This window comes from Gorilla gorilla, chromosome 22 (genome assembly GCF_029281585.2).
Source record: "Gorilla gorilla gorilla isolate KB3781 chromosome 22, NHGRI_mGorGor1-v2.1_pri, whole genome shotgun sequence".
Classification (NCBI taxonomy): domain Eukaryota; kingdom Metazoa; phylum Chordata; class Mammalia; order Primates; family Hominidae; genus Gorilla; species Gorilla gorilla.
The window spans coordinates 35,498,108-35,523,622 of record NC_073246.2 but is presented as its reverse complement, the minus strand read 5'-3'; the positions used below and the strand labels follow the sequence as shown (position 1 = coordinate 35,523,622).

The 25,515-nt window shown below is 40.6% G+C and overlaps 1 protein-coding gene across 10 annotated transcripts in view; it reads left to right on the top strand.

Annotated features, from left to right (window-relative positions):
- The window catches only part of CRYZL1 (crystallin zeta like 1), a 51,550-nt gene that overhangs the window by 19,754 nt on the left and 6,281 nt on the right, over window positions 1-25,515 (top strand). For 6 of the 10 annotated variants that reach the window (XM_019017660.3, XM_055373927.2, XM_055373929.2 and 3 more), the window contains exons 4-11: window positions 14-86; window positions 4,568-4,612; window positions 7,455-7,523; window positions 17,596-17,729; window positions 18,763-18,874; window positions 21,883-21,981; window positions 23,731-23,852; window positions 25,295-25,400. In XM_019017660.3, the coding sequence (XP_018873205.2) occupies window positions 14-86; window positions 4,568-4,612; window positions 7,455-7,523; window positions 17,596-17,729; window positions 18,763-18,874; window positions 21,883-21,981; window positions 23,731-23,852; window positions 25,295-25,400 (760 nt within the window). Of the gene's footprint in view, window positions 1-13; window positions 87-4,567; window positions 4,613-7,454; window positions 7,524-17,595; window positions 17,730-18,762; window positions 18,875-21,882; window positions 21,982-23,730; window positions 23,853-24,917; window positions 25,180-25,294; window positions 25,401-25,515 lie in introns of those variants that run through there. The other 4 variants (XM_055373930.2, XM_063702724.1, XM_063702722.1 and 1 more) reach the window with 2 other exon arrangements.

Below are 25,515 nucleotides of genomic sequence, written 5' to 3'. Positions count from 1 at the left end.
TGTCATGATTTAGCTTCTGGCAGAAATGAAGATGAAAAAGGATTTATTTCCTGTTGGGAGAGAAATTGCTGGAATTGTATTAGATGGTAAGTATACAGATGTGAGTATATGTATTTATTTTCTAAGGTAAAAGAGATTAAATGTAGCTAATTGGTTTACTGGTACATAAAATTATATACAGCCTTTCAAATTTAAATTTAATTATATGAACATGTCCTTTTTTATTTTTATTTTTATTTTTTGAGAGACAAGGTCTCTCTGTGTTGCCCAGCCTGATCATAGCTACAGCCTTAACTCCTGGGTTCAAGCAATCCTGCTGCCTCAGCTTCCTGAGTAGCTAAGTCTACAGCAAGCTTGTCCAACCAGCATGCAGCCCAGGACAGCTTTGAAGTCAGCCCAACACAAATTCGTGAATTTTCTTAAAACATTATGTGATTTTTTGGCCAGGCGCGGTGGCTCATGCCTGTAATCCCAGCACTTTGGGAGGCTGAGGCAGGTGGATCACAAGGTCAGGAGATCGAGACCATCCTGGCTAACACGGTGAAACCCCGTCACTACTAAAAATACAAAAAATTAGCTGGGCGTGGTGGCATGTGCCTGTAGTCTCAGCTACTTGGGAGGCTGAGGCAGGAGAATGGCGTGAACCTGGGAGGCAGAGCTTGCAGTGAGCCGAGATGGCGCCACTGCACTCCAGCCTGGGCGACAAGTGCGGGACTGTCTCAAAAAAAATTTATTAATTTGAAAAAAAATTACATGATTTTTTTTTTTTTTTGGTTCATCAGCTGTCATTTAGTGTTAGTGTATTGTATGTGTTGCTCAAGACAATTCTTTCTCTTCCAGTATGGCCCAGGGAAGGCAAAAGATTGGACACCCCTGGTCTATGGGTACACGACATTATGCCTGGCTTTGTCTAGCTTCTTTGGTTTTGGTTTTGTTTTTGTTTTTTTTTGTTTTTGTTTTTGTTTTTTACAGAGTCTCACTCTATCTCCCAGGCTGGAGTGCAGTGGCGTGATGTCTGCTCCACTGCAACCTCTGCCTCCCAGATTCAAGCAACTCTGCCTCAGCCTTCCAAGTAGCCGGGGCTACAGGCGCTCATCACCATGCCTGGCAAATTTTTGTATTTTTTGGTGGAGACGGGGTTTCACCATGTTGGCCAGACTGGTCTCGAACTCCTGACCTCAAGTCATCTGCCCACATCGGCCTCCCAAAGTGCTGGGATTACAGGCGTGAGCCACCATCCCTGGCCCTTTTTTTTTTTTAATTGAAAAGAAAAATAGGACTCAATTGGTATTTTATAATTGAAGAGCTTATTACAGTGGTAAATATTTAGGGGTTATATATTTAAATCCACAAGTAATCATATATTGAATAGAATGACCAATATTGTCTTTTTATGATGAAATAATGATCTTTACATACAGAGCAGTAAGCCTTATATCAGGCATTTGATATAATTTGTTTCTAAATAGACCTATACTTAATATTCACTAACAGGTGGTTCATGATTAATGTGTTTGCTTTTACCTCCTATGCGAATGAATAAATGTGTTAAGGTATGTTAGAGTATATTTGAGTTTTACCTGGGATTTTAACGTATAATAGATTTGATACTCTATGTAATCTTCTGACATAGCTAAATGATAATTATGTTTCTTTTTTCTCAAACTGTAGAAAAATAAATATAATAACTAGATGATCATTCATTTTACATTTAATGAGCAATTGCTAACTGCTTAGGATATAAGTGAAACGAACTCCTTGCCCTTAAATGGTTCACTCTCTAGGGGAGAGACAAATATACACATCAGCAGATTATTATGTAAGCTTGGAAGAAAGCTGCTTAACCTGGCCAGAAGAAATGAAGCAGGAGGATAGGCAAGGGCCAGACCTTTGGTTGAGCCTTAGATATCAGATTGTATTTTAGGGAGATTATTAGAGTAGGCATTTGAAGGAAGGGTGGATGTGAGGCAAACGAGTCTAAAGGCAAGAGGACTGGTTGGGTTGTAGACCAAGAGGCAAGAAACAGCAAAGTCCATAACCTCAACAGTGGTGGCAGAGGTGGAGAAGAGGGATGGATTCAAGACATATTGAGGAAATAAAGTCTGCAGGACCTAGTAACTGGGAAATTAAAAACAGATCAGAACCAGGAATGGCTTACAGAGTTCTGGTTCAGGCTTGAATTGGAACCAACATTTGATAAAGGAAGATGATCCAGTTTGGAGGAATATTATGAGTTTAGATTTATACTTACTGAGTTCAAGGAACTTAAGTGACATCTCACTGGCAATATCTAGTAAGCAATTAAATGAGTTAAAGCTCAAGGGTGAGAGATCTATGCTGGAAAGTACATATTTGAGAAATGTCGGCGTGTAGGTTGTATTTGAAATAATAGAATTGATGAGTTCTCCAAGGGATAGAGTAGAAAAGGAGGAGAGATGTAAACAAAGAACCCTTTGGAATGCACTGTTTGAGGGTCAATTAAAAGAAGAGGAGTATGAAAGAAACCAAGAAAAAAAGAGTCAGAGTGACCTTAGGAGGACAGTGATCAGCAGTAGAAGGGAAAGATAAAAGTATAGTGAATCAGAAGCCAAAAGGATTGGGGGATGATGGCACAGGAGGGAGCCAAAGAAGAAGCAAACTCCAAAAGAAAGACTTGAAAGTGGAAATACCAGGCTTCGAATTACTTGCTAGTGGCAGCAAATGCACTCTGGGGCCATTTTGTTGACAGAGCCAGTCGAAGGGGCCATTTCCAGATTCAGGTTTCCAGCTTACTTCACCGCTTCATGTCAGCTTCCTTGTCTGTTAAATAGAAATAATAATACCTACCTTATTGGTACATTGTGAAGTTTAAATGCATAAACACACAACAATGCTGGGCACAAGGAGGCATTCAACAATATTTGGGGTTTTTTCCTCCCCTTTCCTCTTGTAACTCTTTGAATGAAACTACTCAAATGAATTGACTGATAGTCGAGGCTTTTTCTCTACATATGCAAAGAAAATGTAACTATATCATTTCTTTTTTTTTGAGACGGAGTCTTGCTCTGTCACCGAGGCTGGAGTGCAGTGGCGCGATCTTGGCTCACTGCAAGCTCCGCCTCCCAGGCTCACGCTATCCTCCCGCCTCAGCCTCCCAAGTAGCTGGGACTACAGGCGACCGCCACCACGCCCGGCTAATTTTTTGTATTTTTAGTAGAGATGGGGTTTCACCGTGTTAGCCAGGATGGTCTCGATCTCCTGACCTCGTGATCTACCCGCCTTGGCCTCCCAAAGTGCTGGGATTACAGGCGTGAGCCACCGCGCCCGGCCATCATTTCCATAAAGTTCCAGAAAACTTCTTGGTACCAAGCTGAATTTATTTCCCAAATCAAAATAATTTTAATGTCACTCTTCTTAAGGGAGGAGACCACCCCTCGTCTTATGCCCAATTTCTGCTTCCAAAGAAAGAGGAAGTAAAAACTAAAAGGCAGAAATGAAATCCACAGGCAGACAGCCCAGCGCCACGCCCTGGGCCTGGTTAAAGATCGACCCCTGTCCTAACCGGTTATGTTATCTGTAGATTCCAGACATTGTATGGAAAAGCATTGTGAAAATCCCTATCCTGTTCTGTTCCGTTCTGATTACCAGTGCATGCAGCCCCCGATCATGTACCCCCTACTTGCTCAATCGATCACGACCCTCTCACACAGACCCCCTTAGAGTTGTAAGCCCTTAAAAGGGACAGGAATTGCTCACTTGGGGAGCTCAGTTTTTGGAGACGTGAGTCTTGCCGAAGCTCCCGGCCAAATAAAGCCCTTCCTTCTTTAACTCAGTGTCTGAGGGGTTTTGTCTGCGGCTTGTCCTGCTGCATTCTCAGAATTCCCTGTTGTATGAGATTCTGCAACAAAAATAAAGACAGATTGGGCTAGCCACAGGAGGAGTAGAAAACAATATAATTATCATAGAAGCTATAGAATAGATTAGTTTCCTTTACTCCTTCTTCCTTAAAGTCAGCTAAATAGAGGCCAGTCACAGTGGTTTACACGTGTAATCCTAGCACTTCGGGAGGCCAAAGCGGGTGGATCACTTGAGGTCAGGAGTTCAAGACCAGCCTGGCCAAGATGGTGAAACCCTGTCTCTACTAAAAATACAAAATTAGCCAGGCATGATGGTTCACGCCATTAGTCCCAGCTACTCGGGAGGCTGGGGCACAAGAATCACTTGAATCTGGGAGGTGGAGGTTGCAGTGAGCCAAGATCGCGCCACAGACTCCAGCCTGGTTGACAAGATCAGAACTCCGTCTCAAAAAAAAAATAAATAAAGTCAACTAAATAGGCAAAGAGAGAGATACTTCTCCTGGTCTCAACAATCGCATGGCCCAAATATCTAGAGAATCCAGATTTGAAGTGCTGTATATCCTGTAGTCTTTATAGACCATCAAAATGTTATTGACATTTTGGTCCTTTTTTCTAAGTTAAACAAAATCAGTCTTTTTACAAATCCACAGATTTTAAAAATGTATTTTAATAGATAAGAATTATATTTAATAAACTTGTAATATTAACTCTTAATTTTCTTCACTCTTTAGTTGGAAGCAAGGTATCATTCTTTCAACCAGATGATGAAGTAGTTGGTAAGTTATAGTTCATAGTCTTATTTCAAGTCATCTATTTTACTGTCATCTCTGTTTTTTCTATATAACTATTAATGTTCACTGTGACCTTGCTTCATATAGAAGTACTTTCCAGGCTGGGTGCTGTGGCTCACGTCTGTAATCCCAGCACGTTGGGAGGCCGAGGTGGGCAAATCACCTGAGGTCGGGAGTTCGAGACCAGCCTGACCAACATGGAGAAACCCTGTCTCTACTAAAAATACAAAATTAGGCAGGCATGGTGGCACGTGCCTGTAATCCTAGCTACTCAGGAGGCTGAGGCAGGAAAATTGCTTGAACCCAGGAGGCAGAGGTTGTGGTGAGCCGAGATCACACCATTGCACTCCAGCCTGGGCAAGAAGAATGAAACTCCATCTCAAAAAAATAAAGAAAGAAGGAAATACTTTCCTGGTTTTTGGAATTTACTGTCAAATTTCTATTGATGATAAAAATTGGGACCTTGATTGCAATAGCAGAACATTTAAAACTTTTTAATATTTAGCTGTAGAACAGTTTTATAGATAAAAAGATAATCATAGTTGCTGTAGTGCTTGGTGTAGCCTTTTTCTGGCAGATGCGTAGTCTGTGGCCAGACTGAAGTCTTTAGGGAGAAGAAAAGTTACAAGTCACATGCTTGAAGGCTGCTGACTGACTGGGCCATATAGAAGCTCCATGCACTGTTTCAACTGAAATCATACAGAGCTTTTCTCTTACAACTCTTGTAAAACTAAAAATTGACTTGAAACATTTATTGTTTTTTAAAATCCACAGTATTTTTGCAATTTTGCAACCTGTGTCCTAGACAGTCACACAAACATAGGCTATGACTTTTATAGTTGCAACCTGCATCCTAGACAGTCACATAAACATAGGCTATGACTTTTATAGTAGTCTTTGAAATTTCCATTTCTCTGTGGAAGACATAAAGTTAGAAAACATTTATATAACTTGTATTATATAGGGCCATATAATATATATTATGTGGTGGCTGACGCCTGTAATCCTAGCACTTTGTGAGGCCAAGACAGGAAGATCACTTGAGCCCAGTAGTTCAAGACCAGGCTGGGCAACATTGCAAAAGCTCGACTCTACATAAAAAATACAAAAATTAGCCAGGCGTGGTGGCACACACCTGTAGTCCCAGCTACTCAGGAGGCTGAGGTGGGAGATCGCCTGAGCCTGGAAGTTTGAGGATGCAGTGAGCCATGATCACACCACTGTACTCCAGCCTGGTGACAGAGGGAGACCTTGTCCAAAAAAAAAAGAGAGAGAAAGAAAAGAAAGAAAGAAAAAATATTTAGCCTTATAGCATTAAAATTATAGCACGCTTGAAATTCTTAAAGGATAGATTTGTAAGAAAGTTTTCATCAGCTTTTTATAGTATTGCCTTTGACTCAGGCATTATCCTGGAGGATTGATTATTTCTTTCTTGTCTTTTTATTCTGCTCAGGAAATCAGTGGCACTCTGTATTATTCAAGATTCGTTTTGTAAGAAACCGAAAACAAAATCAGACTAGCTTAGAAGAAAAATGGGATTTTATTAGAAACATACTCTGGCTGGGTGTGGTGGCTCACACCTGTAATCCCAGCACTTTGAGAGGCTGAGGTGGGTGGATCACAAGATCAGGAGTTCGAGACCAGCCTGGCCAACGTGGTGAAACTGTGTCTCTACTAATAATACAAAGATTAGCTGGGCATGATGGTGCACGCCTGTAATCCCAGCTACTCAGGAGGCTGAGGCAGGAGAATCGCTTGAACCCAGGAGGCGGAGGTTGCAGTGGGCCGAGATCGTGCCATTGCACTCCAGCCTAGGCAACAGAGTGAGACTCTGTCCCAAAAAAAAAAATTGAAACATACTTAGGTATGTTATGGAACCAAACTATAGGAAGGTAGCTATGCATCAAGGACAATTTTGTTTATTTGTTTGTTAGTTTGAGACAGAATCTTGCTCTTGTCGCCCAGGCTGGAGTGCAGTGGTGTAATCATGGCTCATTGCAGCCCTGAACTCCTGGACTCAAGCAATCCTCCTGCCTCAGCCTCCTCAATAGCTAGAACTACAGGTGCATACCATGATACCCAACTAATCTTTAAATTTTTCTTCTGTAGAGATGAGGTCTCACTATGTTGACCAGGCTGGCTTTGAACTCCTGGCCTCAAGCAATCCTCCTGCCTTGGCCTCCCAAAGTGTTGGATTACAAGTGTGAACCACCATGCCCAACCCATCAGGGACAATTTTTTTTTTTTTTTTTTTTTTTGACACGGAGTCTCGCACTGTTGGCCAGGCTGGAATGCAGTGGTGTAATCTCAGCTCACTACAACCTCCACCTCCCAGGTTCAAGTGATTCTCCTGCCTCAGCCTCCTGAGTAGCTGGGATTACAGGCGCCTGCCACTATGCCCAGCTAATTTTTTATATTTTTAGTAGAGACAGGGTTTCTCCATGTTGGCCAGGCTGGTCTCGAACTCCTGACCTCATGATTCACCTGCCTCGGCCTCCCAAAGTGCTGGGATTACAGGCGTGAGCCACCACGCCCAGCCCATCAGGGAGAATTTTAACAAGGAGTCCAGATGCTCCCAAGACTCTGACTTTGTTCTATAACATCAGCCATCATCTTACTATCACTCAGAGGGGAAAGAAGAAAGCGATAGCAGGAGTGGCACGGTGCACTTCCCGTCCCATTTCTGAATTTTTTCTTGTCCACACTAGTAATTACTGGAACCTTCCTCAAAATTTCAGTGAACAAAATTTGTAATAATACTTACTGGCCTCTCATTAGGAATGAATTTTTGACTTATATCCCTTTAATTTCTTGTTTTGATTTTTAGGAATTTTGCCCCTGGACTCTGAAGACCCTGGACTTTGTGAAGTTGTTAGAGTACATGAGCATTACTTGGGTATGTAGCAATTCAGTACTTTGGAGCTCACATAAGTCTTAATTCATTGACATATGGTTTAATAACATTTTAATTTTTTTGAATCTACCATAAGTGTTGTACTTAATAAAGTATCATTAGCCATTCATGTATGTAAAAAATGTTGGCTGGTCATGTGAATACTTCTAGCTTATAATTAGTATTCATAAAATTCATATTCAGACTAAACAATATATAGACCTTTAAGTTTTACTAACACTGCTCATGATAGGATCTTTTAAAAGTGATTTCTCTCTTGGCTTTTAAATTATATCCCTAATCAGAATTAAAAATTTTTTTTTACTCTTGGTTATTGACTGAAACAAAAAATGTATAAAATGTAGACAGTACATGGAGAGTTTGAGACAGGAAAGAATCGAGAACACTCATCTCAAGCTGGGTGTGGCGGCTCACACCTGTAATCCCAGCACTTTGGGAGGCCAAGGTGAGCAGGTCACCTGAGGCCAGGAGTTTGGGACCAGGCAGGCCAACATAGCAAAACCCGGTCTCTACTGAAAAGACAAAAAAATTAGCTGGATGTGGTGACACGCACCTATAATTCCAGCTACTCAGGAGGATGAGGCATGAGAATTGCTTGAACTCTGGAGATGGAGCCGAGATTGCACCACTGCACTACAGCCTGGGTGACAGAGCGAGACTCTGTCTCAAAAAAGAAAAAAAAAGAGCACTTATCTTTGGTTTCTAATATCTTTTGACTAGTGTTGAGTTTAACTGAAATGTTCATTTTTAATTTTTCTTATGGTAATTTACTTTTTGAATATTTAAAGTATACATACACACACTTCATGAAACCATATTAAACAGTTGCTTCATCTCCTAAGTAATCAGGGGAAAGCAATTAAAACCACTTAGAGATAACATTATGCATCCACCAGACTGACAAAAGTTAAAAAGTCTGACCATCAGCCAGGCGCAGCGGCTCACACCTGTAATCCCAGCACTTTGGGAGGCCGAGGCGAGCAGATCATTTGAGGTCAGGAGTTTGAGACCAGCCTGGCCAACATGGTGAAACCCTGTCTCTACTAAAAATACAAAAAATCTTAGCTGGGCTGTTGGTGCACGCCTGTAATCCCAGCTACTCGGGAGGCTGAGGCAGGAGAATCACTTGAACCCGGGAGATGGAGGTTACAGGGAGCCGAGATGGCACCACTGCACTCCAGCCTGGGTGACAAGAGTGAGACTTCATCTCAAAAAAAAAAAAAAAAAATGACCATCCCAAAGGGTGGGAAGGATGTGGAATGATGGAACCTTTCATGTGCTGGAGTGTAAGTTGGTACAAATATGTTAGAAAACAATTTAGCATTATCTAATTAATGATGTATATATACCAGACCTAGTAATTCCACTCATGTAGCCTATGGAAATTTGATGTGCACTAGGAGGCCTACTGCGTAAGAGTTGATAGCAGCGTTGTTTGTAATAGTGAAAGAAACTGGAAACAGCCCAAATGTCCATCACCAAGCAAATAGATAATTGAAAATATTCATAGAATGAATTTCTGTTGAGCAGTGAAAATGAGTAAGAGCTAAACATATCAAAGTGGATGATTCTCACAAACAGCATTGAGTGAAAAAAGCAAGTTACAGAAGAATACAAACAGTCCCATGCCATTTATTTATATACAGTTCAAAAATGTACAAAATTAAGCATATGTTATTTAAGGATATAGAGAAAAGGTAGAGGATGGAAAGTTGGGTGGAAGTTACCTGTGTGAGCAGGGGAGGAAGATGTGGTCAGTGGATACACCAGGACTCCAGTGGTACAGCCAGCATATATTTCTTATGCTGGAATTCATTATGTTCTTCATATCATATCCATAGTTGCAAATACCTTCTCTTCTCTTATGTTCTTGAACTATTGAATTAAACCTTTTCCTAAGTTCTTTTCTTAAATAATGTGATCTCTAATCAGACCTTTTGGGGACAGAGGCTAATTTGGATTTGGGTCTTCCAAAAATAGTAATCTTACTCAGTTAAGTCCTTACAGTAACTTGAGCTAGGCTACCAAATCTTTGGCATTTCATTTCTAAAATTATAAATTTAAAGTAATTTTTATTTAAATTAATGTCATTCATTATATCTAAAATTTCCAATAATACTTTATTATTTTATTAAAAATTAATTTCCAAAAGACACTTTTTCAGAGATCTGAGGCCTGAACTTATTGGAACGTACATGAAGCCTAGGTTAGGAGCCAAGTGTGTGTCTTCCTTTGAAAGATAAAGAAGATAAAGACCTCTTTCAAATGCCATGCAGTGAGAGCCTCTAATCCAGAGCTATCTTGAAATTGTGCAGTTTGAAATATGAGGACTGCCACTGGCTCCTTTACAGGAAACTATCCTATTTTTGGCCCCAGAGTTTCCTTGAATGGTTGGCCTTATTGCCCTGTTCTTTCGAGAATGTTGTGAATATGGAGTCTTTTCATTAAGTAACCAAAACTAAATTGCTATAGTAGATAAATTATTAAAAACAACAACAATTGGCTGGGCGCGGTGGCTCATGCCTATAATCCCAGCACTTTGGGAGGCCGAGGTGGGTGGATCGCCTGAGGTCAGGAGTCCGAGACCAGCCTGGCCAACATGGTGAAACCCCATCTCTACTAAAAATATAAAAACTAGCCGGGCATGGTCGTGGGTGCCTGTAATCCCAGCTACTCAGGAGGCTGAGGCAGGAGAATCGCTTGAACTCAGGAGACGGAGGTTGCAGTGAGCCAACAGTGCCACTGCACTCCAGCCTCGGTGACAGAGTAAGACTCTGTCTCAAAAAAAAAAAAACAAAAAAACAAAACAACCAAACAAGGCCCATTCCTTTAGGCACTGATGAACACTGGAGAATTATGACATGGACCAGAAGGAGAAAAGCAAATTAGAGCATCCATTTTCTAGCTATAAAGTTTAAGCTAAGACCGGCAAATCACACAAATGGCCTTTTTCTTCTACCTTATTTATAAATCAGGAGGATGGATTAAAGTCCAGAAATCCATTAAAGTATATAGAGAAAACAATTGCAGATATTCCTTGAGGAAGAAAACACAGCAAAATGTTTCTTTAAAAGAAGTACGACAGGCGTGGTGGCTCATGCCTGTAATCCCAGCACTTTGGGAGGCCAAGGTGGGTGGAACCCCTCAATAGTTTGAGACCAGCCTGGCCAACATGACAAAACCCCATCTCTACTAAAAATATAAAAAATTAGCCGGCTGTGGTGGCACATGCCTGTAGTCCGAGCTACTCGAGAGGATGAGGCACGAGACTCGCTTGAACCCAGGAGACAGAGGTGAGCCAAAATTGTGCCACTGTACTCCAGCCTGGGCGACAGAGCAAGACTCTGTCTCAAAAAAATAAAATAGCATAAAATAAGTACTTTAAGGCCGGGTGTGGTGTCTCACGCCTATAATCCCAACATTTTGGGAGGCTGAGGTAGGAGGATTGCTTGAGCCCAGGAGTTCAAGACCAGCCTTGGCAACTTGCTTGTCTCTACCAGCAAATAAAATTTTGTAAAAAAAAAAAAAAAAAAAAAAAGGCTAGGCATGGTGGCTCACGCCTGTAATCCCAGCACTTTGGGAGGCTGAGGCGGGCAGATCACAAGGTCAGGAGATCGAGACCATCCTGGCTAACACAGTGAAACCCCCTCTCTACTAAAAAATACAAAAAAATTAGCCGGGCGTGGTGGCGGGTGCCTGTAGTCCCAGCTACTCAGGAGGCTGAGGCAGGAGAATGGCGTGAACCTGGGAGGCGGAGCTTGCAGTGAGCCGAGATCGCGCCACTGCACTCCAGCCTGGGCAACAGAGCGATAGAGCGAGACTCTGTCTGAAAAGAAAAGAAAAGAGAAGAGAAGGAAAGAAAGACTTTAAGAATGGGCAACATAGCAAGATCATCTCAACAAAAAGTTTGTTTAAAAAAAAAAAAATACTAGGCCAAGCACAGTAGCTCACACCTATAATCCCAGCACTTTGGGAGGCCAAGGCAGAGCCAATTGCTTGAGCTTAGGAGTGCGAGACTAGCCTGGATAACATGGTGAAACCCCATCTCTACAAGAAATAAAAAAATAATAATAATAATAACTAGATATGGTGGTGTGTGCCTATAGTCCCAGCTGCTTGGGAGGCTGAGAAGGAAGAATCGCTTGAACCTAGGAGGTTGAGGCTACTGTTAGCTGTATTTGCGCCACTGCACTCTAGCCTGTCTCAGAAAAAAAGTAGTACTTTAAGAAGGACCTCTCACACAGCAAAGGAAACAACAGTGTGCAGAGACAGCCTACAGACTGGGGGAAAATGTTGATAAGCCATACATCTGATAAGGGGTTAATATAGTGATATAGAAGGAGCTCAGAAAACAGCAAGAAGAAAAAAACAATTAGAAAAGGGTCAAAGGACCTGAATAGACATTTCTCAAAAGAAGACATGTGAAAAAATACTCGACATCAGTAATCATTAGGGAAATGCAAATTAAAACCACAAAGAAATACCATCTCATACCTGTCAGAATAGCTGTTACCAAAAAGACGAAAGGTAAGTATTGGCGAGAATGTGGAGAAAAGGGAAACTTTGTACGCTATTGGTGAGAATGTAAACTAGTACAGTCATTATGGAAAGTGTATGAATGTTCCTCAAAAATCAAAACATAGAATTACCATATGATTCAGTAATCCTCCTTCTGGATATTTTCCCGGAAGCTTTGAAATCAGATGTCTTGCACTCCCATGTTCATTGCAGCACTATTCACAACAGCCAAGTTGTGGACTCAACCTAAGTGTCCAGATGAATGAATAATATGATATAGATATACACAATGGAATACTGTTCAGCCTTTAAAAAGCAGGAAATTCTGTCATTTGTGACAACACAGATGGAAATGGAGAGCACTATGCTGAGTGAAATAAGCCAGGCACAGAAAGGCAGATACAGCATGTTCTCACTTCTATGTGGAATCTAAAACTAACTCATAGAGGCAGAGAGTAGAATGGTGGCTACAGAGGCTGCAGGCTGGGGTGAATGGAGTGTTGATGGACAAAGGGTATAAAATCTCAGCTAAACAGGAGGGATATGTTTTTATTTATTTATTTATTCATGAGACGGAGTTTTGCTCTTATTGCCCAGGCTGGAGTGCAATGGCGTGATCTCGGCTTACTGCAACCTCCGCCTCCCAGGTTCAAGCAATTCTCCTGCCTCAGCCTCCCCAGTAGCTGGGATTACAGGTGCCAGCCACCACACCTGGCTACTTTTTGTATTTTTAGTAGAGACGGGGTTTCTCCATGCTGGCCAGGCCCGTCTCGAACTCCTGACCTCAGGTGACCTGCCCACCTCGGCCTCCCAAAGTGCTGGGATTATAGGCGTGAGCCACCGTGCCCAGCCGAGGGATATGTTTTTATTTTCAGTTCTTTGCACAGCATGGTGAGTATAGTTAATAATAGAGTATTGTACATTTCAAAATTGCTGAGAGTAAATTTCAAATGTTTTCATCATAAAATATGTTAAGTATTTGAGATGATGGCTATGTTAACTTGCTTGACTTAATTATTCCACATTGTATTCATAAATCATAGCATCATTTTGTGCCCCATAAATTTATACAATTATAACTTGTCAATTTACAATGTTAAAAAAAAAAAGAATGATGACTAACAGTGTGACCTTTAGGCTAGATCCTAGGCATGCTGACTGCATCTATAAATGAGGACACTCAACTGAATAACCTGTAATCTCTGCTGTAGCTCCAACCTTTTGTAAAAGGGAATAATTTCAGTTTCCCGGCAAGTTTGTAGGGGAAAACTTTCAGTTCACCACAACTCTATTTTAGTTTCTATTACTTTCATGGTGATATTTTTTGTATATAATTTGTTTTTGTTTTTAATTTGTCTTTGGTGTTTTGTTTTTTGTTTGCTTGTTTATTTTTGAGACAGGGTCTTACTCTGTAGCCCAGGCTGCAGTGCAGTGGAATGATCACAATTCACTGCAGCCTCAAACTCCTGGGTTCAAGCGATCCTCCCACCTCAGCCTCCCAAGTTGCTGGGACAATAGGCATGCACCACCATGTCTGGCTAACTTTTTTTTGTAGAAACTGTCTTGCCATGTTGCCCAGGCTGGTCTCTAACTCCTGAGCTCAAGTGATCTTCCCGCCTTGGCCTCCCAAAGTGCTGGCATTACAGGTATGAGCCACTATGCCAGCCTTCATGATTGTTTAATGAGTGCTCAGTGCTCAGTCACTTTCAACTCAAATAAGTCTGTTCTTTACCAAACCAAAGAGCTATGTTTCAAACATTCCCCCAAAATGTGGTGTTAGTCCTGTTTCTCAAACTTGATAATAAAGAGTAGAGTAATTCTTCCAACTCTTTTGTACTTTTCAGTTCTTAAGCAATTCTGTCAAGCCTAAAACTAATTTTATTTTTCATTCAAAATTTTCAGCATTGTTGTTTTTATTCCTTTGGAGCTAAACTAGAAAGAGATCAAATTGTAATTCTTAGATGCTGAAATATGGCTCTCATTTATTTAATTGTTTTTTGAGATGGAGTTGCACTCTTGTTGCCCAGGCTGGAGTGCAATGGATGGTGTGATCTCAGCTCACTGCAACCTCTGCCTCCTGGGTTCAAGTGATTCTCCTGCCTCAGCCTCCCAAGTAGCTGGGATTACAGGCATGAGCCACCACGCCTGACTAATTTTTTGTATTTTTAGTAGAGACGGGGTTTCTCCATTTTGGTCAGGCTGGTCTTGAACTCCTGACCTCAGGTGCTCTGCCTGTCTCGGCCTCCCATAGTGCTGGGTTTACAGGTGTGAGCCACTGCACCTGGCCTTATTTGTTTAGTTTTTATAACATAATAAACACCTGTGGACCCCCAACACAAAAGCAAGTGTGTTGACATTAACCCACATCTAACCATGCAATTTTTTTTTTTGAGACAAAGTCTTGCCCTGTCACCTAGTCTGGAGTGCAATGGCGCGATCTCAGCTCACCGCAACCTCCATCTCCCGGGTTCAAGCAATTCTCCTGCCTCAGCCTCCCAAGTAGCTGGAATTACAGGTGCCTGCCACCATGCCTGGCTAATTTTTGTATTTTTAGTAGAGACGGGTTTTCACCATGTTGGCCAGGCTGGTCTCAAACTCCTGACCTCAGGTGATCTGCCAGTCTTGGCCTCCCAAAGTGCTGGGATTACAGGTGTGAGCCACCTTGCCTGGCCGCAGTTAGCATTTCTTTAAGGACAACATGATTGAGTTTTTAATAAAAATATGGTAGTCCCAATCCTTTTGATAGAAGATGTTCCCAATAAGTAAATTATACGTTGATTGAGCATGCACTGTTGAAATAGATGTGCTTTAAAGTCATATATTCACCTTATGAGCTATGTGGCATTAGACAAATTAATCAATTGCCCTGAACCCTATTTCATCATCCATAAAATTGGGAGAATAGCTATCTTAAAGAGTTACCTAAGGAATAAAGTACTGTGTGTGCTATCACCTGGTGCTTAATATGTTTTTACTGTTTTAATTCTCAGCTCTTGTCTGAGCATTTCAACATGCATGTTTGAATGCTCCACTTCGCCCACTAGATGGCACTAGTTTGTTGCTAAATGCAGTGCTGACTACACTGGCTAGTCCACATGAATCATTGCTACTAGAGGAAGCATTTCAAAGAGCTGGTAAAGACTGTGAAAGTGTTATAAAGTTGATTTTAGGTAAAATGAGAAAGAATTTCTTGGTCAGGCGTGGTGGCTTACACCTGTAATCCCAGCACTTTGGGAGGCCAAGGTAGGCAGATCACCTGAGGTCAGGAGTTCGAGACCAGCCTGGCCAACATGGTGAAACCCCGTCTCTACTAAAAAAATACAAAAATTAGCCAGGCCTGGTGGTGTGCACCTGTAATCCCAGCTACTCGGGAGGCTGAGGCAGGAGAATTGCTTGAACCCAGGAGGGGGAGGGTGCAGTGAGCCAAGATCACACCACTGCACTCCAGCCTGGCAACAGAGTGAGACTCCATCTCAAAAAAAAAAAAAAAAGAAAAAAAAAAAAAAGAATTTCTTGTATTGCAGAAAAATTACATCAGTGTACAGCATAAATACAAAACAAAAATTAAATAGTGAAACATGTTAAGGAATAGTTTCACGGTCAGATCATGCGGAACTTTTTAAACTATATTAGGAGTTGCATTTGGTTCCAAGTACAGTGTAAAGCCATTGATAAATTTTAAGCAGGGAATTGTTAGGATGTCAGTTATCTTTTTAAAATATCATTCTGATGATTCTGTTTTTTAAAGATACTGTTAAAGAGATTGAAAACAGAAGGCACAAAGTTGAAAATAATATTTACAGCACATGAACAAATGACTTATGTAGAATATATAAAGAATTCCTGTAAAGCTCTAAATAAGAAAAAGACAAAACAATAGAAAAATTGATTAACACTTGAAAAAGGAATTCACAAAAGGAATTCACAAAAGGAATTCCAGATGGCCAGTAAACATGGAAAGATGCTCAACCTCTTTTAGTAGTCAGAGAAAGCAAATTGAAATCATAGTAAGAAACTATTACCTACCTATATAATTGGTAAAAATGTATAAATGTGATCATTCCACAAGTTGACAAGGACATTCACAGCAACAGGACACTACTGTGGGAAAGTAAATTGATGCAATTACTTTGGAAAGGTGTAGTTAAGGAACAGATAATATATCTGGGACCTAGGATTTCCACTCCAATTTAAATATCCTAGGAAAACCCATGCACGGTGTAACAATATTTTTCATATACGAACACACTTAGCAGCATTGTTTGTAACTGACAAAAATTGGAGACAACACAAATGTTCATCAGCTAAACAATGGGTAAACAAATGAAGGTGTTTTTAATATATTGGAATGCCATAAAACAATAAGAATGAAAGTGCTTTAACAGCCTCATCCATAGAACAGATGCCTTAAAAACATAATATGGAGCGTAAAAAGCAAGGTAGAAAAGAATGCATATGGTATGATTCCATTCAGATAAAGTTTAAAGCCTTGGCAATATGAAATTTTTTTTTTTTTTTTTTTTTGAGATGTAGTCTCGCTCTGTCACCCAGGCTGGAGTGCAGTGGCGCAATCTTAGCTCACTGCAACCTCCACCTCCCGGGTTCACGCCATTCTCCTGCCTCAGCCTCCCCAGTAGTTGGGACCAAAGGCGCCTGCCACCACGCCTGGCTACTTTTTTTTTTTTTTTTTTTTTTTTTGAGACGGAGTCTCGCTGTGTCACCCAGGCTGGAGTGCATTGGCATGAGCTCTGCTCGCTACAAGCTCTGCCTCCCGGGTTCACACCATTCTCTTGCCTCAGCCTCTCCGAGTAGCTGGGAATACAGGCGCCCGCCACCACGCCCGGCTAATTTTTTGTATTTTCAGTAGAGACGGGGTTTCACCGTGGTCTCCATCTCCTGACCTCGTGATCTGCCCGCCTCGGCCCCCCAAAGTGCTAGGATTACAAGCGTGAGCCACCGCGCCCGGCCAGAGACGGGGTTTCACCGTGTCAGTCAGGATGGTCTCGATCTCCTGACCTCGTGATCTGCCTGCCTCGGCCTCCCAAAGTGCTGGGATTACAGGCGTGAGCCACCACGCCAGGCCAGGAAATTGTATTGTTTAGGAATGCGTACTAATGAGTGATACAAATGAGGAATGAGTGATACAAATAAGAAATTGCATGAGAATGGTGGTGACCTTTGGTGAGGAGAGAAGAGGCTGCTGGGGTGATGGTTGTGCTCTCTCTCCACCAGGATGGTATACCATTAACTTTGCATATTTCCTTTATATTTATTCATCCAGCTGTATTTTATATTTTACATACTTTTTCTGCATGTTTTATTTCACAATATAAAAAGTTTTAAAAATACACACACACTGACTCCTATATGGAGAATTATTCATGGGCAAATAATGGAAAGTATTATAGGTGAGAGAGAATGGGAGTAGGGGCTTGGACCAGGGCCATAGTAGTACTAGAGATGGAGAGAAATAGATCCAGGAGGTAGGACTTGTGGGACTTGCTAACAGATTGTTTCTTCTTGTTCTTTATGATAGTTCATAAACCAGAAAAGGTCACATGGACGGAAGCAGCAGGAAGCATTCGGGATGGAGTGCGTGCCTATACAGCTCTGCATTATCTTTCTCATCTCTCTCCTGGAAAATCAGTGCTGATAATGGATGGAGCAAGTGTAGGTGCTAATGGTTTTGTTAAGAAACAGACAAGCATACAGTAAACTTAGGAAATTTAGCAATGAGCCATCCATTTGCTAATACAATTCTTTGCCAATAGCTTATTGATTGACTTTTTTTCCAGTGTCCTATTTTGTTATAATAAGCAGCTTTTATCAATAGAAGATCAAAGTTAGATTTAGTGTGATTAGTTTATGACTTTGAATCTGCTGGTACATTAAAAAGACAAGCCATTTTTATTCATTCCTGTTAGACAAAGCCTAAGATGCCGCATGAGCCTTTGAAGTCATAGTCCAGAATTCCCTAACAGCTTTGTAGCCTATTTCCCACCCTCACACTTACGTTGATCAAGTATTGGCATTTTATGTATAGATGGATCACACAAAAGATCAACACGTCCTAATTTAAACATATTACATATATCAAAAAATAGTTCAAGACACTAAAAGAACACATAAAATATTGTCATCTAAAAATGTTAAGAAAATCTTGAAATTAACTTATAATTTTCTAACTGGCTTGTGATGAAATGCTTTCTTCCTGCTTTTCTTTGAAGAAAAGGCAAAGCTGTCTTCAGCACTGGCTTCAGCCTGATATCCAACATCAGGATAGTAGTGTTTCCCCGAACTTACCCTATAGGTCTGAACAGGATGGAGCTTTTGAAGTGTTTTGATCTTCAAAGAGAGATAGCTGGACTCCCATATATAGTATATAATTAGCTTAGACCATCGCATTGACAAGGCCCAGTTTTCTCTTTGCAAGGCCATGTGTCTGAATGTGGCCCTCCATCCTTGAAATTATGTGCTGTGGTGACATGCAGCTTTTCCACCACCCCTTGTAAAGAAGAAAGTCAATCAAATATTTCCCCTATTAAACTTGCCCATAACTTTGCTCTTTTCCTATTAGATAACATTTTAAAATATACTAAAGTAACACTAAAGAATTATACTTTATTAAATAATATAAAGAAATCAATTCGATATGGCCTCTGCCCTATAACCATACACCCACTGTATATTTTTTTCTACACAGGCATTTGGTACAATAGCTATTCAGTTAGCACATCATAGAGGAGCCAAAGTGATTTCAACAGCATGCAGCCTTGAAGATAAGCAGTGCCTTGAAAGATTCAGACCTCCCATAGGTGGGTAATATTACGAGCACAGACTTTAAAACAGGAAATTTTGAAGGAAAATCACCTTTAAAAATATACTTGTAAAACCAAGTACAAAATCCTTGGCCAGGTGCAGTGGCTCACGACTGTAACCTCAGCACCTTGGGAAGCCAGGGTGGGAGGATTGCTTGAGCCCAGGAGTTTGAGACCAGCCTGAGCAACATAGAAGACCTCATCTATATATAATCTTAAAAAAAAAAAAAAGAATTTATAAAATCCCAAATGAAAGTCAGTTTCAAAATGCAGTGTATGTGCTATCTCCCAATTTGCTTTTTTTTTTTTTTTTTTTTTTTGAAACAGGGTCTCACTGTGTCACCCAGCTGGAGTACAATGGCACAATCATGGCTCACTGCAGTATGGACCTCCCCAGGGTCAGGTGATCCTCCCACCTCAGCCACCTGAGTAGCTGGGACTACAGGCATATGCCATCACGCCCAGCTAATTTTTTGTATTTTTTGTAGAGACGGGTTTAGCCATGTTGCCTAGGCTGGTATCAAACTTCTGAGCTCAAGCAATGCACCCACCTTGGCCTCCCAAAGTGCTGGAATTACAGGCATGAGCCACCATGTCCAGCTCCAGTTTACTTAAGTGATAGTTTTAATTTTAATTATGTTTTTTTTAAACTTACATTTTTCAATGTTTTTTCCTGTTTGCCCCATTGTTTTAAACAATTTACTTAACTTTGAATTAGGTGAACTTTGATGCAGTTCAGAAACACCTGATGCAGGCTGGGTGTGGAAGAACTAGAGACAAGCCTCAGAGAACTAGCTTCTCCAAGGATATACACCTAGTAAAGGACTGGAATGAGATTTGAACCCAGGCCTGTCTGACAGTAAAGCTCACATTATTTCCATTGTTACATTATGCTTGTGACAGAGATAACCAAGAAATAGAAGGAAGGCAATACAGGGGCTGGAGAAAGGAGGAGAAAAGGAAAAAGAAGAGATCTGAAAATAGAATAGAGAAAGAGCACAGGCTGGGCGTGGTGGCTCACATCTGTAATCCCAGCACTTTGGGAGGCCGAGGCGGGTGGATCACTTGAGGTCAGGAGTTCAAGACCAGCCTGGCCAACGTGATGAAACCCCATCTCTATTAAAAATACAAAAATTAGCTGGGCGTGGTGGCAGACACCTGTAATCCCAGCTACTCAGGAGGCTGAGGCAGGACAATTGCTAGAACCTGGGAGGTGGAGGTTGCAGTGAGCCGAGATCGTGTCAGTGCACTCCAGCCTGGGCAACAGAGCGACAGTCCGCCTCAAAAAAAAAAAAAAAAAAGACATGAATGGACCGGGCACAGTGGCTCACACCTATAACCCCAGCACTTTGGGAGGCCAAGGCAGGCAGATCATGAGGTCCAGAGATTGAGACCATACTGGCTAACCTGGTGAAACCCGTCTCTACTAAAAATACAAAAAAAAAATTAGCTGGCATGGTGGCGGGCACCTGTAGTCCCAGCTACTCGGGAGGCTGAGGCAGGAGAATGGCGTGAACCTGGGAGGCAGAGCTTGCAGTGAGCCGAGATCGCGCCACTGCATTCCAGCCTGGGCGACAGAGCAAGACTCCATCTCAAAAAAAAAAAAAAAAAAAAAAGCATGAATGGTATGAAAAAAAAAGAACATGAACGAAGGGAAAATTTCTTATTTGTTAATTTGCCTTTCCTAGATTGCTTTGTCCCCCTTTCCCTTTTGTCCTCTTCCTCCTTGCCTCCAAATCCTAGATTACTCTGTTGGACTACACCACTAATCTGAGCAGCTCTAAGAGGAATTCTCTTCAGCTAGAAGGTGTTGAAAGATAGAGAAAGCAAGTACAAACATGTTGTTATTTGCCAGTTCAAAATTCTGAGAATTATTTTTAATTCTGTCAATAATTTATATTCTATTAATAGGATACTACTAATATCCTTTAATGCAGCCAGTTAAAATCTGTTTAATTTTTACTGACTTGCCTAAAAATCATGTTCCTTTTCCTTAGCTTTAAGATTTTTCTTCATTTGGGAGAGTAAGTGGGGAAGAGAGGGAGATTTCTATGACTGAGAAAGGGTGAAACAGCCTCTAGTAGATAATTACCATATTATACAAATACAGACTGTCCCCAGCTGACAGTGTTTCGATTTAGGATTTTTTAAATGTTACGATCGGTTTATTGGGGTATAGAGTGCATTTTTGACTTACGGTGGGTATATTGGGATGTAGCCCATCATAAAGATGAGCATATCATCTGTATATTTTTATGCTTTTTAGCTCTAAAGACTATTAAATATGATCATACTTGAGAAACTACTTAATCTAGCTGGGGGCGGTGGCTCACCCTATAATCCCAGGGATTTAGGAGGCCAAGGCAGGAGGATCGCATGAAGCCAAGAGTTCAAAAATAGCTTAGGCAACATAGCAAGACCCTCTCCCTACAAAAAAAATTTAAAAAATTAGCCAGGCATGGTGGCATGTACCTGTAGTCCTAGCTACTTGGGAGGCTAGGGCAGGAGGATTGCTTGAACCCAGGAGTTCAAGGCTGCATTGGGCTGTGATCACACCACTGCACTCCAGTCTGGGCAATGGAGTGAGACCCTGTCTGAAAAAAAAAAAAAAAAAAGAAACTGACTTAATCTTCCATTTCATGTCGTATTATATATGTACCTCTGTGTTTTCAGATTCCTAATTCTGGCAACATATCCTATAACTGTAGAGAATAGTGCTCTGTGTCAACAGACCAGCCTTGGATCACCTTCTCCACAAAATGTTCACATTTTAGTTTTATTAAATATACAAGTCTCTTCATTTAGACTGCTATATCCTATATTGGGTTAGATGAGAAAAAGTATAATTTAAATTGACTTTCTCCCTTTAAATTCAGTAATTGTTTGAATTGCTTAACTCATTTCAAGAATAGATATTTATTTGCTTTTCTTTTTCTTTTTCCCTGATTTGTTTGTGTTGATCACATAGAGAACAGTACAATTGCCTGATTTCCTGTCCTTTACAGCCCGAGTGATTGATGTATCTAATGGGAAAGTTCATGTTGCTGAAAGCTGTTTGGAAGAAACAGGTGGCCTGGGAGTAGATATTGTCCTAGATGCTGGAGGTAGGTACCTTATGAAATTAGTAGCCTGTGTAGTTTTTTTAGTTTGATGAATTTAAGAAAAAAAATTTAACCAGGGCATAATTATTAATGCACTTATTAAACTAGATGTTCAGTTTTAGGTTTTGTTTTTAACTGAAGACTTTTTAATTTAAATTGGAACTTCCACTTTATTCTCATTGTAAGCACTGTATGTAAGAGAGAACATGCTTATCTTTTACAGCGTAGACTAGGGGTGTCCAATCTTTTGGCTTCCCTGGCCACATTGGAAGAAGAATTGTCTTAGGCCACACATAAAATACACTAACACTAATGATATCTTATGAGCCAAAAAAAAAAAAAAAAACTCAAAAATGTCTTATAATGTTTTAAGAAAATTACGAATTTGCGTTGGGCAGCATTTAAAGCCATCCTGGGCAGGCTGCGAGTTGGACAAGCTTAGTGTAGACATTAGAGTAACAAATGACATATCGCTACAAGAACTAGAAACATGGCCTCCTCAGTGGCTCCCAGAAAACACAGCATCATTCTGATGCCTTTTCAGTCCTATCTGCTGTGTGTGGCTGCCTTCGATTGGATAGTTGACTTCTGCAGTCTCTATTTGGAAAATATCAAAATTTGTTCCAGTTTCACTTTTCTTGAATGTTTTTAGTTTAACCAGTATTTATTTAACACTTACTCTGAACGCACTTAAGTAATAGCATGACTTCTAAAGGATAGGCTTTACAAGCCTGCAAAGTGCTTCTATTTATACTTTGGTAGGATTTATCTTCTAATGTGAGAATCATGGATGAATATGGTTATGACTATAGTGTGGTTTTTTAAACTAGTATTTTCTAAGATTTGAAAATAGCTCAGGAAAATCTGTCAGTGGAAGTAAATACATACTTTATTGCATCATTTTTTCACATGGACATTTCAGTAATTATGTTAAGACTATCTTGAGTCTATGAGTTTTTTAATTGGGAATCAATTCATCTCACTGTATTAAGCTATCAGTGTTAATTGTCAGATTTGGTTATGTGTTACATTACCTTGCCTGGTTTTCAAATGAAGATAGACTTTTTATCTTTATTTATTTCTATAATAAATAGATTTACAATAAATTATAATTAAATGTTGAATAAATTTTATGATCAGTTTAATGCAAAAAGTAGATTTTAAGGTATCAGAATACATTGTGTGTTGCTTTTTCTAAGAAAAATATTTCCTCATTCGTACATTAAAAAGTAAAGAGGGCTGGGTGCGGTGGCTCATGCCTGTAATCCCAGCACTTTGGGAGGCTGAGGCGGGCGGATCACGAGGTCAGGAGATTGAGACCATCCTGGCTAACACAATGAAATCCCGTCTCTACTAAAAATACAAAAAAAAATTAGCCGGGCATGGTGGCGGCGCTTGTAGTCCCAGCTACTCAGGAAGCTGAGGCAGGAGGATGGCGTGAACCCAGGAGGCGGAGCTTGCAGTGAGCCTAGATCGCGCCACTGCACTCCAGCCTGGGCGACAGAGCGAGACTCCGTCTCAAAAAAAAAACAAAAAAGTAAAGAGAGTGCCGGACACGGTGGCCTGTGCCTGTAGTCCCAACTACTCATGAGGCTGAGGCTGGAGGATTGCTGGAGTCCAGGCCAGCCTGGGCAACATAGTAAGACCTTGTCTCTAAATAAATAAGAACTTGTTTGAAGAATAAATTTTTGTCAGATTATTATAAAATATATTTCTTCTCTCTCTCTTTTTTTAAAACTATTCCCTTGCAAGTGAGATTATATAGCAAAGATGATGAACCAGCTGTAAACCTACAACTACTACCACATAAACATGATATCATCACACTTCTTGGTGTTGGAGGCCACTGGGTAACAACAGAAGAAAACCTTCAGGTACTATCAGAAACCATAAAGCATTACCATTACACCAAAGGGGTGTAATTAACAAACAATAATGCCTAAGTTATTTGAGGCAAGGTATGACTAAATTAGTATAAAATCTGGGCCAGGCATGGTGGCTCACACCTATGAGTCCAGCACTATGGGAGGCCGCGGCGGGCGGATCACTTGAGGCCAGGAGTTCAAGTCCAGCCTGGCCAACATGGTGAAACCCCATCTCTACAAAAAATACAAAAATTAGCCAGGCATGGTGGCACAGGCTTATATTCCCAGCTCCTTGAGAGACTGAGGGCTGAGGCATGAGAATTACTTGAACCTGGGAGGCGGAGGTTGTAGTGAGCCGAGATTGCGCCACTCCACACCAGCCTGGGTCACAGAGTGAGACTCTGTCTCAAAAAAAAAAAAAGAAAAAAATCTGAAACATAAAGAAATTTAGCTTTTTTTTCCATTCCATATTTTATATCAGAAAGAAATGTAGCTTTTTTTTTCACTTTAGCAACATGTTGGCCAAAATGTTGAAAATACTGCCTAGTAGAGACATCCTTTCAATGACGATGAAGTGTAATTTTATTTAGTGATTTAGACATGTGACTTACGAATTTATTTTATTTATTTATTTATTTATTTATTTTTTGGAACAAAGTTTCGCTCTTGTTGCCCAGGCTGGAGCACAATGGCATGATCTCGGCTCACTGCAACCTCTGCCTCCCAGGTTCAAGCAATTCTCCTGCCTCAGCCTCCTGAGTAGCTGGGATTACAGGCGCCCGCCACCACGCCCAGTTAATTTTTGTATATTTAGTAGAGACAGGGTTTCACCATGTTGACCAGGGTGGTCTTGAACTTCTGACCTCAGGCGATCCACCCACCTCAGCCTCCCAAAGTGCTGGGATTACAGGTGTGAGCCACCACGCTGGCATGAATTTTTAATAGTATTTCAGATAGCATTTTTTCTCGGTAACATTGTTGACATATACTTAGCAAAATATTTCTATATAAAATTATCACAATTTCCTAATTATTCAAATTGGAATTACTATATATGTTTATGTATCTCTCAAGGTTATATTTTTCAGCATTCTAGTTACATATTTACATGATGGCTGATATGCAAATACCGTAATTCTCACCTACCAATCTTCACTGATTTTCCAACACCCTCATGAAGATGGCCAGAAAAGACACACACACACCCCTACCACTTCACCACCAGGATTCTAGATTGGCCTTGCATCTGCCATGTACTTATCACCTCGCTGTTTCATCATTTTGGACCATGAAATAGAAAATATTATCGTTTACATTATTAAAGTTTATGTGCATATTTTTGTGATTTGGACATCATTTAATTTGTGTAGAAGTTTCTCTGACTCAAGATACCAGTCATCCTGCTGTTAAACTCACAATAATTGATTAGTCTTTGTTTCATTCTATCCAAGTTGGATCCTCCAGATAGCCACTGCCTTTTCCTCAAGGGAGCAACGTTAGCTTTCCTGAATGATGAAGTTTGGAATTTGTCAAATGTACAACAGGGAAAATATCTTTATATCCTTTTTATCGACTGATTGAGTTTCTGGCTTGAAACTTTGTACTGTACTAAGTTCTTTCATTACGATAATAGGAAATAATAATAGCAGTTAAGTTTCCTTAAGTATTCCAA